Source organism: Aquarana catesbeiana, linkage group LG01 (genome assembly GCF_042186555.1).
Source record: "Aquarana catesbeiana isolate 2022-GZ linkage group LG01, ASM4218655v1, whole genome shotgun sequence".
Lineage (NCBI taxonomy): Eukaryota > Metazoa > Chordata > Amphibia > Anura > Ranidae > Aquarana > Aquarana catesbeiana.
This window is the reverse complement of record NC_133324.1, coordinates 215,519,276-215,532,109: the sequence shown is the minus strand read 5'-3', so window position 1 is coordinate 215,532,109 and position 12,834 is coordinate 215,519,276. Positions and strand designations below refer to the sequence as shown.

At 42.5% G+C, this 12,834-nt stretch overlaps 1 protein-coding gene across 1 annotated transcript in view; it reads right to left on the bottom strand.

Moving 5' to 3' along the window:
• Positions 1-12,834, bottom strand: part of PRRC1 (proline rich coiled-coil 1) — a 38,852-nt gene that overhangs the window by 17,639 nt on the left and 8,379 nt on the right. The window contains exons 4-6 of the mRNA XM_073624972.1: positions 12,480-12,616; positions 5,799-5,901; positions 3,107-3,270 (exon numbers count right to left, since the gene is read on the bottom strand). Coding sequence (XP_073481073.1) covers positions 3,107-3,270; positions 5,799-5,901; positions 12,480-12,616 — 404 coding nt within the window. The remainder of the gene's footprint in view (positions 1-3,106; positions 3,271-5,798; positions 5,902-12,479; positions 12,617-12,834) is intronic.

Here is a 12,834-nt window from a genome sequence, read left to right as displayed (position 1 = left end):
CGCAGCGGTTTTTCAAATGCAATTTTTTGGGGAAAAAAAATACACTTTAATGAATTAAAAAAAACCTAAACAGTAAAGTTTGCCCAATTTTTTTGTATAATGTGAAAGATGTTACGCCTTGAGAATCGTGAGCTTTATTCTTAGCAAAAAAATTGTGATTCTCCTTTTAGCCAGAATCGTGCAGCTCTAGAATGTATGTTCCATGATAAAGAACATTGCTTACCACGCTGTTATGGGTAAAGTTCCACTTTAATAAAAAAAACAAACATGTCAGCAACAAGCCACATGACAGCAAACATAGCACATGGTCTACAATGTTTACTGTAGAAATTACATTTTTATGAATAGTACCCTGGCAGAGTCTGCACCTCAATCACCCATTTAAGATCCAATGAGACACCAAATGTATCTATACCCCAATTTATTTTTGTTTTAGATGATGCAGGGAAGAATTAGAGCTCCTGTCTGGGTTTTATTGCAGTCCAGGGCATAGTTAAAACCCATCGGTCCTCACCTCCAGTACTGGGGACAACCTCTACACTAGATGGGGAGTGAATGAAACAGCAAAAGAGACAGCATCAAAAGTTGTATTTACAGTTAAGTAGGGGGAAGGCTGTCAGCTTTTTACTGTTGTCTGTTTTCCTGTTGCAGATTTTCCCTGACTTTCGATTTGGTAAAATGCGGTCCCCAGAAAACAGCGGCGGGGAAATCCCTAGATTTGTGCCTCAATTAGCATTTATTACCAATAAAGGTTCTAACCTTTCCCCACTCTATCCAAAAACTAAAAAGAGCACACAAACTACCACTTTTACAGTATCCATGTAGAAGCTGAAATACACATTTTTAATACAGCGTCAAGAAAGAAGAAAAGACTTAAAGAAACATTGATTTTCTTTCTTAGGTTTCTGTCCTTTTATTTTCAACTGGTGACCCAGCCAGTAACTCTGTTTTTCAAATGAACAAACTCTACTGTAGATATAATGGTTACTGGGCGGCACAGTGGTGTAGTGGGTAGCACTCTCGCCTAGCAGTAAAAAGGGTCACTGGTTCAAATCCCAACCTCCTGTCTGGAGTTTGCATGTTCTCCCTGTGCCTGCGTGGGTTTCCTCTGGGTACTCTGGTTTCCTCCCACACTCCAAAGACACGATGGTAGGTTAATTGGATCCTGTCTAAATTGGCCCTAGTATATGAATGTGAGTTAGGGACCTTAGATTGTAAGCAAATTGAGGGTAGGGACCGATGTGAATGTACCATGTATATGTAAAGCGCTGTGTAAATTGAAGGCACTATAGAAGTACCTTAAATAATAATAATAAAAGAATAAAGCTCTTTCTGTATCAGACCAATACAAGCAACAAACAATGATGTGAGAAGGTACAGTAATTCATAGTAGAGCAGACCCAGACAACTATATCAGCCAAACAAGTACAAGATACAGCACTTTTAGGACACTTTCTACAGATTGTTCTTTTGCTAGAGCAGGTATATGCAATTAGCAGACCTCCAGCTGTTGCAGAACTACAAGTCCCATGAGGCATAGCAAGACTGACAGTCACAAGCATGACCCGCAGAGGCATGATAGGACTTGTAGTTTTGCAACAGCTGGAGGTCCGCTAATTGCATATCTCTGGCCTAGAGACACTATTAACTATTCCCCACCACACTGTAGCTAACATAGTTGTGAGGGGCTGCCATATTACTGAAGGCACAAACTATCATCAGGCAACGGTTTCTGTTCCTAGACCTAAAGATGCTGATGCAGGCTTAGTGAGGGTAGGATTCCATGATGTAAAAGTGCACCTGTGTGGGTGCAAAGGGTTTTGTTACAAATTCATTTTCCACATAAAATTACATAGTTAGTTAGTCTTTAGGTTGAAAAAAAGACAAGTCCATCCAGTTCAACCATAAAAAAATAAAATAAAAAAAAATATCCTACAATCCAATATACCCAATTCTATACCCACAGTAGATCCAGAGGAAGGCAAAAAACCCCAGCAGAACATGCTCCAATTTGCTACAGCAGGGGAAAAAAATCCTTCCTGATCCCCCAAGAGGCAATCGGATTTTCCTGTGGATCAACTTTACCTATAAATGTTAGTTAGTAAATTGTGCTTATTAATTCTGCAGCTGAACCTTCCTGGGTAGTAATGACAAAATACAAAACCCCACTGAAGCTTGCAACAAACCAGCAAGGGTACCTATGCAAAAAAAGAAAAATGCACAGCACTAAAGCATACTGTAAATGGGAATAGTTTTATCTACCAAGAAATGCATAATATTGCCCTGACACATTTTACACTAGCATTTGGGGGTTAGTAAAACCATAGCGTTGAGCCGTGCTTTTACTGTCCCCAAACTCTCTTCCTTTAGCTGCAAAAGGCTGCAGGGAAGTGTGTACCTATGCTGCTGCCACGATGCTTTGCATAGTAGCACGGCAAAAAGTATCTCCACTGCTGCATTCAGTGAACAATACTGCCTGCTTAACACAACCCATGAAACTGATGCTATTGCGGAGTTCAAGCAGGTGGTGAGGAGATACAATGCCTCCCCACCACCTGTCAAATTCCCTATGAAGAGCGATCTGAATTCAGATCACTCTTCAGAGGGCAGGGCTAGTGTAAAACTAGCCCTTATAGTTCCCACACAACTGCAGTAACGTATTCCTCCCTCACCACCCTCTCAGTCTTATGCTCACCTGTCTCTAATCCAGTAAAAGTCACACCGATACTTGCCAAAATCATCCCAGACAGTCTTTCACATACACTCTGCGCTCTCCATTCATTCCCATGGTGCACCCAGGTACTAGTTCAGATTCTGAAATCTACAGGGATGAATGTAAGTGAAAAGGATATGCACAGACCCAACTGGGAAGAGTATGACAAGTGGCTGTGACAGCAATATCTCCCTTAATTAGAAGCAGGCAAGTATAAGCCAGAGATGGTCCTGGGTGCAGGTGGCACCAAGATACGAGTGATCTAAACAAATTCAAAGTCAAGACACATCCATCTGTTTTTTAAATTTTGCAATAACTTTTCAGCCCTGCTTTACCTTAGTATATATTTATTGTTTATGTATGCAGACTGAAATGAACAGATCTAGCACTTACCTTTAACCCAGCAGCATATCCCACAGGCTGTGGTGCAATATTTGACTGTCCATCTTCCCCTGTTACAAGAGCCATTCCAAACACCTCCTGAAAAGCATCACGAACAGCTGCAACCTTCACCTCTTTGTTAGATGTCACTATTAGGTCAAGCTCTCCTCCAGATCCTACACAAAAATGGAAGTGTTAAAAAAAAAAAAGCTGATAGAAGACACACAGGTTATACCAAGTGTCTGCAACAACCACAATGCTATTATCTTATAAAACACATGCGGGGGAAAAAAAAAAAAAAAAGCTAAAGAGCAGCCAGTAATGAATTCCCCTTAATAGATGGCCTTCGAGGAAGTAACAAGACAGTAAAGCACAGTCTTCCTCCCTAACCCAACATGTGTTCCCATAGAAATCAATTAGTTTCATGCAGGAGAAGAAAAAAAAAGTTGAAATCTGTGGAGTAAAATGGTTTTAATTTAGCACCTTGTTAAGAAAATTAGCATTTTACTACTACCTATGGACAATGATGCATATTTCTGCATTACCGGTGAATAAAAATATAATACAAAAATTTTGCATCAAACTGCATAACCCCACTTGCAGGTAGGGATACCACCTCATCCCTCTAAACCTGAACACATATTAATTACACAGGTTCTGTGGCTGATTAAGGTGGTAATTAAACTCAATTGGTGCCTTATCTGAATGTAATTAGCCTCAGAACCTGTGTAATTCATATGTGTTCGGGTTTAAACGGGATGGAGGTGGCAACTCTAGTTGCAGGTGACATTGAAGAATTCAAACTGTTTGCTTACAGTGTGTGTAATGAAGTTCATATTTAAAAAAAAAAAAAAAAAAACCCACAAAAAACAAAACAAAAAACAAACACACACACACCATACCACTGGACATACTGTAAGCATTTCATTAAAGCAGACATGCAAACATGATTTCCCAAGAAGAATTCTATACAAACATGAAACATTGCTTTGCCTTTGTTTTGATAGTAGTTGTCCATTAACACAGTGCACTATACAGACTCAATCAGCTCAGCAACACTGCCCTCTAATGCCAGCACTTGTAACAGCAGTCCTACCATGTGTACACATGACTATCAGTCACAAGATGTAATACTTGGGCTATTACTAAGGCCCCATACACACGATCTGAAAATCGGATGACAGATCGTCCAACTTTTTTCGCTTGCTAGTCACAAGTAGAAATTGAATAGGTTACTAAATTCACGAAAATTCTCGTACAACAAAATAAAAAAAGTGATGCAATGTGCTGTAGTGTATTAGTATTTTAAACAACTGTACTGATTAAACGAAAATCGTACGATCTGGTATTGTACCTGTCACGGACTTTGGGCTGCAGGAGAACCATGGCCTGGAGAACTCTGTGTTATAATGTGTTCCAGAGCTTAGAAGTTATCCAGAGATGGTCACTAATTGCTTGCGGCTTCTTATACAAGTTAGTCCGGGGAGCCAGACTGTCTAAGGAGGTCATTGTTATGATAATAGGACTAGCTCTACCGTGTAAGGTGACCTTTGTCTGAGATAACAGGAGTAGCCCTTATCTGATGGTTTGCTGTATAAATTCAGTGTGTTTCGAAAAATAAAGCAGTTCATTTTCTGGTGTACTCCAAGCCTGGTGTTGTCCGGTCTTTGGGGTTCCTATAGCCATTGATCGATTGGTCTCGTGTTCCAGGACTTGGGAAGCAGCTTCTTAGCGGAAATACCCAACAGGGTGTCCGGACTTCATCACAGTACCAGAAAAAATGTCACGCTTGTCCGATTGGATAATAAATCGGATGAACTGTCGTGATCGGCTATGGAATGCTGTGATCAGATTATCGTACAAACACTTTGAAAGTGGTATTTGACATACGATTTTCAAATCGAGTGTACAGGCCATTAGTATCTAACGCACTACAGGCTAAACACTGGAGTGTATAAAAAAAAAAAAAAACACAACACAACACAACACACACACACACACACACACGCGTTAAAGGAGTTGAAAAGGCAGGTGGTTTTTTATCTTAATGCATTCTATGCATTAAGATAAAAAACCTGTGCGTGGCAGCCTCCGCAGCAACCCCCTAATTACTTACCCTATCTCTGTTCAGTGATGTCCATGAGTGTCTTAGCCATCTGGGACTCTCCCCTTGATTGGCTGAGACACAGCAGTGGCGCCATTGGCTCCCGTGGCTGTCAAAGTCAGTTAGCCAATCAGGGGAGAGAGGGGGCGGGGCTGGATTGGGGCTCCGTGTCTGAATGGACACGTGGAGCTGTGACTCTGCTCGGGTTCCCCCATAGCAAGCTGCTTGCTGTGGGGGGCACTTGACAGGAAGGATGGGCCAGGAGCAGCAAAAAGGTACCCGAGAAGAGGAAGATCCAAGCTGCCCTGTGCAAAACTGAGGTAAGTATGACGTGTTTGTTATTTAAAATCAAACAGACTTTACAATCAATGTAAACAAGTTTCCTGTTTTCAGATTTACGTCTCTGAATGCCTATAGTTCAATGTACAAAGTATGAACGTAGCACGAAAATAATGAGGCCTACTGTTCCTAAACTGCACTGGACTACAAAACAGCATTTCCAGGTTGTATGCTGAAAGAAAAAAAAAAAAAAAAAAAAAACACACCACACCACACCACACCCACACACGTATGTGTCTGCATTTGCTGAACTTCACTTACGGATATAAGGAGCCATGCCAGGGTCCAGGGTGGTGATAACACTCTCTACTGAATGTTTGGTCTTATCCAGCACAGACTTCACCATGGGATTGCCAGCCACTCCCTATAGTAAATCAGAAAAGCATATTAGAACACCTCATTATACCTGCACAAAACATAAAATTATAAATAAAATGACAATAACGCTAGTGAAAAAAATAATGCATATTGGTGGCATAATAATAATAATATAACCACACTAAAATGTAAGCAGACATGTCCTATCCATCTAAGTGATTGTCCCTTTAGGACTACAAGTGTTTATATTTTATGATCAGACCAGATTTTAGTTTTGATTTGAGTTGGTATCATTATAGAACCTTCCTAGAACAGAAGCGGTTCTCCATAACTCAGTACATGTAGGTCTCCTGCAGACCTGTCAGTGTATCTGGCAGGAAGCATGAATGAACCACCACAGTGCTCCAGAGCGCCGTGGTAGTTCGTTAAAAACTACAAGCAACCAGCTGCAAAGGATGTCGGGACTTGTAGTTTTCCATATAGAGTTTTTTTGTTTGTTTTTTTAATTGTGACAGGTAAGGGGTGGGAGGGGGGGAGAGAGAGAGATCCCCGCTAGCTGTCAGAGTGGGGTGGGGGTCGGTCCGTTTGTAACATGAACATGGGTGTAATGTGTTACGAAAGGTGAACTTATCCTTTAAGGGCTTTATTCCTATTTTTAGAATAGAACCAGCTAAACTATGCTTTTTTCCTCTCAGTGCAAACTACATATCGCACAGGCATAGGGGCATATTTATAAAAAGGTAGTAAATTTAGTGAAAAGTGAATTTGCCAGGTGCATGTGTTTTGAAAGACAGAGATTAAAGTGATTGTAAAGGCAAAAGGTTTTTTATCTTAATGCATTCCATGCTTTAAGATAAAAATAGGATCTTTATAACAGCTTACCTGTAAAAATCCTTTTCTTGGAGTACATCATGGGACACAGAGCCTTAAGTATTCACCTAATGGGTTATAGCCTACCGTCAGGTGTTGACACTGGTAAACCCTAATTGAGGAAGTTCACTCCCTATAGAACCCCTCCTCCTTCAAGGAGCACATCAGTTTTTGTAGCAAAGCAATATACTTGTATCCCAAAAAAGAGGGGAGGGACCTCTGTGTGTCCCATGATGTACTCCAAGAAAAGGATTTTTACAGGTAAGCGGTTATAAAAATCCTATTTTCTTTATCGTACATCATGGGACACAGAGTCTTAAAGTGGGGGTCCACCTATCTATCGTTTTTTTTTTTTTTGGAGTTCATTCACAAACTTTTCTTCTCACGATTATCTACTCACATGTTCTGTGTAATAAGTCCGCCTGTGTCCGATTTCGTTGTAAAGAATAACTTATAAAATTCACTGAAGGCAGTTTCCATCTTCATTGTGGGCATTTGAAGCCCACAAGCATGTATTTTTACTGGATGCGGTGAATGCTGTGCTCCCAGCATTCACTGAGATGTTGAGATGACGCTGTTGCACAATGCACGCTGGGAAGCCTGAAACTAGCTCCCAGGGGACTGTGGGAGCTAGAAACATGCCTACTCCCATGGGAGGAAAACCAGGAAGTGCTAAGAAGATTAGAAAAAAAAAAAAAAAAAAAAAAAAAAAAAAAAAAAAAAAGGTAATTACGGCGATTTAAATTTTTTTACACAGCATGTCAGCATCTAGGCAAGGAAGAGAATGCATAGAGATAATGTTCAAAATTTGGGTGGAACCCCGCTTTAAGTAATTACTTAATGGGATGTCCCATAGCAATGCCACAAGAGGGGTGGGAGAAAACAACCCGCAGGGTACACCCAGACTTGAGGATTTATACTGCTGCTTGCAGCACACTGTGCTCGAAGGTGATATACTCATACCTCTTTACATCCGCCAGATAAAATTTTGTGAACGTATGCACTGAAGACCAAGTTGTGGCCTTACAGATCTAAGCCATGGAGGTCTGATGACACACTGCCCAAGAAGCACTAACTGGCCTGGTAGAATGCGCCTCAACTTGAAACGGGGGAATTTTACCCTTTAAATCATAAGTTTGAATTATCACTTGCCGAATCCACTTAGCAACAGTGGATTTCAACGCTGCCTGTCCCTGCTTAGGACCCTACGGCAGAATAAATAAGACATTAGTCTTAGGAATCTGAGCAGTTTTCTTTAAACAGATTTTCACTGCTCTCACTACACCAAGACAATGTAGTGCCTTTTCTTCCCTGGAACATGGTTTTGGAAAAAATTATGGCAGGACAATATCCTGGTTCAGGTGAAAACCTGAAATGACTTTTGGCAAAAAGCCTGGACGAGGGCGTAACACCACTCTGTCCTCATGAAAAATCAAATATGGCTTGTTACAAAAAAGAGCAGCCAATTCTGAAACCCTCCTTGTTGAGGATATAGCAACCAAAAATAATAAACTTCCTTGTCAGAAGGACTAGGGGAATCTGTTGTATTGGTTCAAATGGCTGTTTTTGTAACACAGACAAAACTAAGTTTAAGTCCCAAAGGTTCAAGGGAGGTTTGACGGGCGGATTAAGCCGCGTCACCCCTTATCTAAAGCCCCGGACTAAAGAATGAGTAGCAAGTGGTCTTTGAAATAAGACCGAGCTGAGACTTGGCCTTTAATAGTACTTAAGGCCAATTTCATGTCTACCCCTAATTGTAGAAAGGCACGAATTCTGCCTATGATATATCTCCGAGGGTGCCAACCCTTGGATTCACACCAGAAAACGTAAGTCTTCCAGACTCTATAATATATATAGTTTTGGAAGCTGGCTTCCTGGCATTAATCAGGGTAGAGGTATCTGACCCGGAAAGCCCAAGTCTCTTTAGAATGTGGGTTTCAATAGCCAAGCCCTTAAATTTAGAGACCGTAAGGAAGGATGGAATATCGGTCCCTGAGAGAGCAGATCTGGCCGTAGTGGGAGGGACCATGGGCCCTCCACTGCCATCTTTACGATTTCTGCGTACCATGACCTTCTGGGCCATGCTGGTGCTAACAGAATTGTCTGCTTTCTTTCCAGCTTGATCCTGCAAAGAAGAAGTCGAGGTAGCAACTGAATAGGGGGGAAATGCATAGATCAGTGAAAACTGATTCCATGGGGTCACTAACGCATCCATTCCGCATGCGAATGGATCCCTTGTTCTGGCCACAAAGTTGACCAACTTCATGTTGAACCTGGATGGTAGGAGATCCACGTCCAGAGTCCCCCATCTTTGACAAAACAGCCCGAAATATGTCGGAGTGAAGAGACCATTCCCCTGGGAATAACTGCTGGCGACTTAAGTAGTCTGCCTGCCAATTCTCTACTCCTGGAATGAAGATTGCAGAAAGGCATGGAACATTCCTTTCTGCCCAAGTTAGAATATGGTTCACCTCTCTGCGCTGAGAGACTTTTGGTGCCCCCTTATTGATCGATAAAGGCCACAGCTGTGGCATTGTCGGATCGAATCCTAATAGGACAATCCCGTAACCTGAAAGTCCAGGCCTTTAGAGCCAGGCGTACTGCCCGAATCTCTAGGATATTGATGGGCAAGCTTCTTTCGGTGTCCTTGGACAGTTGTCTTTTCTAGTACTGCTCCCCAGCCTGAAAGGCTGGCATCCATCGTTACCACTTTCCAGATGACTGGTCTGAAGGATCTTCCCTTCAGAAGATTCTGGGTTAATAACCAAGTGAGGCTTTGGGCCACTCTTGGGGACATCAGCATTGGCAAGTCTAAAGCTTGAATTGTTTCGTTCCAAGCAGACAGGATGCTGTTTTGCAACAGAATTGAATCGAACTGGGCATAGGGAACTGCTTTGAATGAAGCTACCATGGTTTCTAGCAACCTCATGCAGAGGCGAATGGAGGGATTGCCATTTGACCTGACCCTCCGCACCAGTTCTCCTATGGAGTTGATTTTTGCCTGAGGCAAGAACACCCTTTCCTGATCTGTATCTATGATCAGACCCAAGTAATCCAGCCCTCTTAGCGATATTAAGGAAGATTTCTCTAGGTTGAGAATCCAACCCAAACTTTTCAGATAGTTGGTTGTAGTGCGTACGCTTTGCTCCAGACTAGTTGCTGATTTATCTATAAGTAATAGATCGTCTAGGTACACTACGATTGTTATGCCCTGTGCCCTTAACCCGGCTAGAGGTGGGGCCAGCACCTTGGTGAACACCCGAGGTGTTGTGGCTAGCCCGAAGGGCAGGGCTACAAATTGAAAATGCTGCTGTTGTAACGCGAACCGTAGAAACTTTTGATGAGCCAGAAATATAGGGACATGCAGATATGCATCCCTGATGTCGATTGATGCCAGACGTTCTCTTCCTAGAAGGATAGAAACTACCGACCTGATTGTCTCCATGTGAAAGGAGCGGATCTTCAGGAATTGATTTAGCTTTCTTAGATCTAGAATGGGTCTGACATCTCCACGTGCCATAAAAAGGTTTGAATAAAATCCCAGACCTTGCTCTTTTGTGGGTATCTGTATGATCACCCCTTGAGATATTAATCGGTCTAGTGCCTGAAACAGAGACTGTTTTTTTTCTGGGTCTTTGGGAACACTTGACCTCAAGAAGCAAGATGGTGGAATGTCCCGTAATTCCAGCTTGTACCCCAACGTTATCGTGGAAATGACCCCTCTGTCCTGAATTTCCTTTTTGCAGACTTCTGAAAATTGCAGAAGTCTTCCCCCCACCTTGGTGAGGGGGGGTTGCCTCTTCATGATGAGGCTTTAGGATTCTGTTTTGCAGATTTCCTACCCCAGGGCTTCTTTTGAGCCTGCGTCTGACCCCGAGTCCTTCCTCTAGAGTCTAACGGCGGAGGCCATCGCCACTGCCTTGAGGCGGAAGCCCCTGGAGCAGGGGAAAGAGTCCGTTCAAATGCAGGGCGTTTATATTTTCTTTTGACTGGTAAAAAGATACTTTTCTCAGCACAAATTGTCTTGATATATTTATCTAAGTCTGTTGGATCTTTAAACATCTGTGTATTGTCTACGGGAGTAAACTGCCTTAATTAGGGTTTACCGGTGTCAACATCTGACGGTAGGCTATAACCCATTAAGTAATTACTTAAGGCTCTGTGTCCCATGATGTACGATAAAGAAAAGCCCTCTGTGTGCAGCAGCCCCCCCTCAGACCCCTTAATGCTTACCTGAGCACATCTCTGTCCAGCGATGTTCCAGGAGAGACTCGGCTGCCCGGGACTTTCCTCCTCATTGGCTGAGACAGCAGAGCGCCATTGGCTCCTGCTGCTGACAAAGTCAGTGAGCCAATGAGGAGAGAGGGAACGGGGCCTAGCCGAGGCTCCATGTCTGAATTAGGGCTCCGCTCGGGTGCCCCCATAGCAGGCAGCTTGCTGTGGGGGCACTCGTCAGGAGGGAAGGGTCAGGAGAGCCGAAGAGCGACCCCAGAAGGACAGGATCGATATGACTTTTTTTTTTCCCTATAAAAATAAAAAAAAAAGACTTTAGTATCACTTTAAGTCACCAGCAGTGAATGTCTGGCAACAGTCATATTCATTGCTTTATAAATATGCCGCATTGCTTTTGCCTATGCAGTGTGGTCACCACTTCCTTGGGTGGCTTGGTAAGGATAGAATAAGATGCCTAGGCCATTTAAACTCAGATGCCAAGCAGCACTAGATAGTATGCTGGTAACTGTGGATACCAAATTTCAGGTAAACATGTACAGGAATTTCCCTTTTCTGGCTACCCCTATGCATCATGTGTGGGCAGGACTAGAGCAGAGGATAGAAGTGGCAATATGTACAAATGGTATCATACAAGTAGGGGAGAAAAATGTGATTGTGGCGAGTCAGGCAGGAGGTTGTCTCAATAAAATTGTAGAAAGTGGTGCTTCACACAAATTTAATATATGCTGCAGTTTCAGGATCCCAAGTAAGGTGCTCCTATTCTGCACTGACTGTATATAAAATTTGTATATTCGATTCAGTCTTATTCATGTATAAAACCATAACATGGACTGGAGCCTGATTATTGTATTGCAGCATAAAATAATACACCACCTATATATTTTGTCTTAATAGGTGTTAAAAGGAGAAGTACAGCCAAAGCTCATTTGGCTGTACTTCTCGTGTGGATCACAGTTCGTTCTGCACACCCGTGACCCATTTTCAGCCAACAGTGGGCCGCTGTCGGCTGACGTCACAGAGCCAGACCAGGTTCAGGCAAGATGAATGAAGACGGCATCTGCCCACATGCCTGGACAGCTGCTGAAAGCCTGAGCTGGCTGCTCCCGCCACCTCCACAGCCCAATACTCCAGTGAGCGAGGGGGTGGCAGAGCAGACAGCAGTAACTGACAGTCACAAGCTCTCTGCTTAGGAAGCTCTGAGCGATCGGCAGCGTTTGATCGCTCAGTTCTCAGTCTTTGAGCCAGTGGGGGACCGATGCTGCATCCACCTAGGTAAGTATGATTGTGAAGAAAAAAACAAAACAAAAACCATGCTTTTCTTTTAAACGGGCCCTTTGAAATAGCTAGTAAACACGCAAGTATGTATCATTTATTACCTCTGGACTATGGGAAATGATTTGCCTACTTTGAATTTTACATAAACAAGACACACAAAAAAAGTACATTTATACATGCATACATGTGTTCTATAAAACAAAAAAAAGTTTTTTTTTCGTCTTTTTCCAATGTATTATTTCTCACCTTAATAAAGCCCCATATCCCACCAGTAGGTCCTTCATTAAGTGGTGTGTGCACACGGGGATCATCAGGCTCCTCTGGAAAGGTAATGGATGATCCTGCAGTACTAGCACCATGTTGTATAACAGGATTTGGCAGAACTACAATACAGAGAAAACGTATTAGAAACATGCGTTCCACATCCTAAGCTAGCCATGTTAAAATATGATTGCCTACATTCTCCTTTGTATGTTCCAAAACTATGTGATGTGAGGGTCTATCAAACCAATCTATTCAATTTGTAACCCACCAAATTCTCGCATGTCATAGATGTCAGATCTGCCAGATCTACAGATTGTGCGATCACAAAGAAGCATAA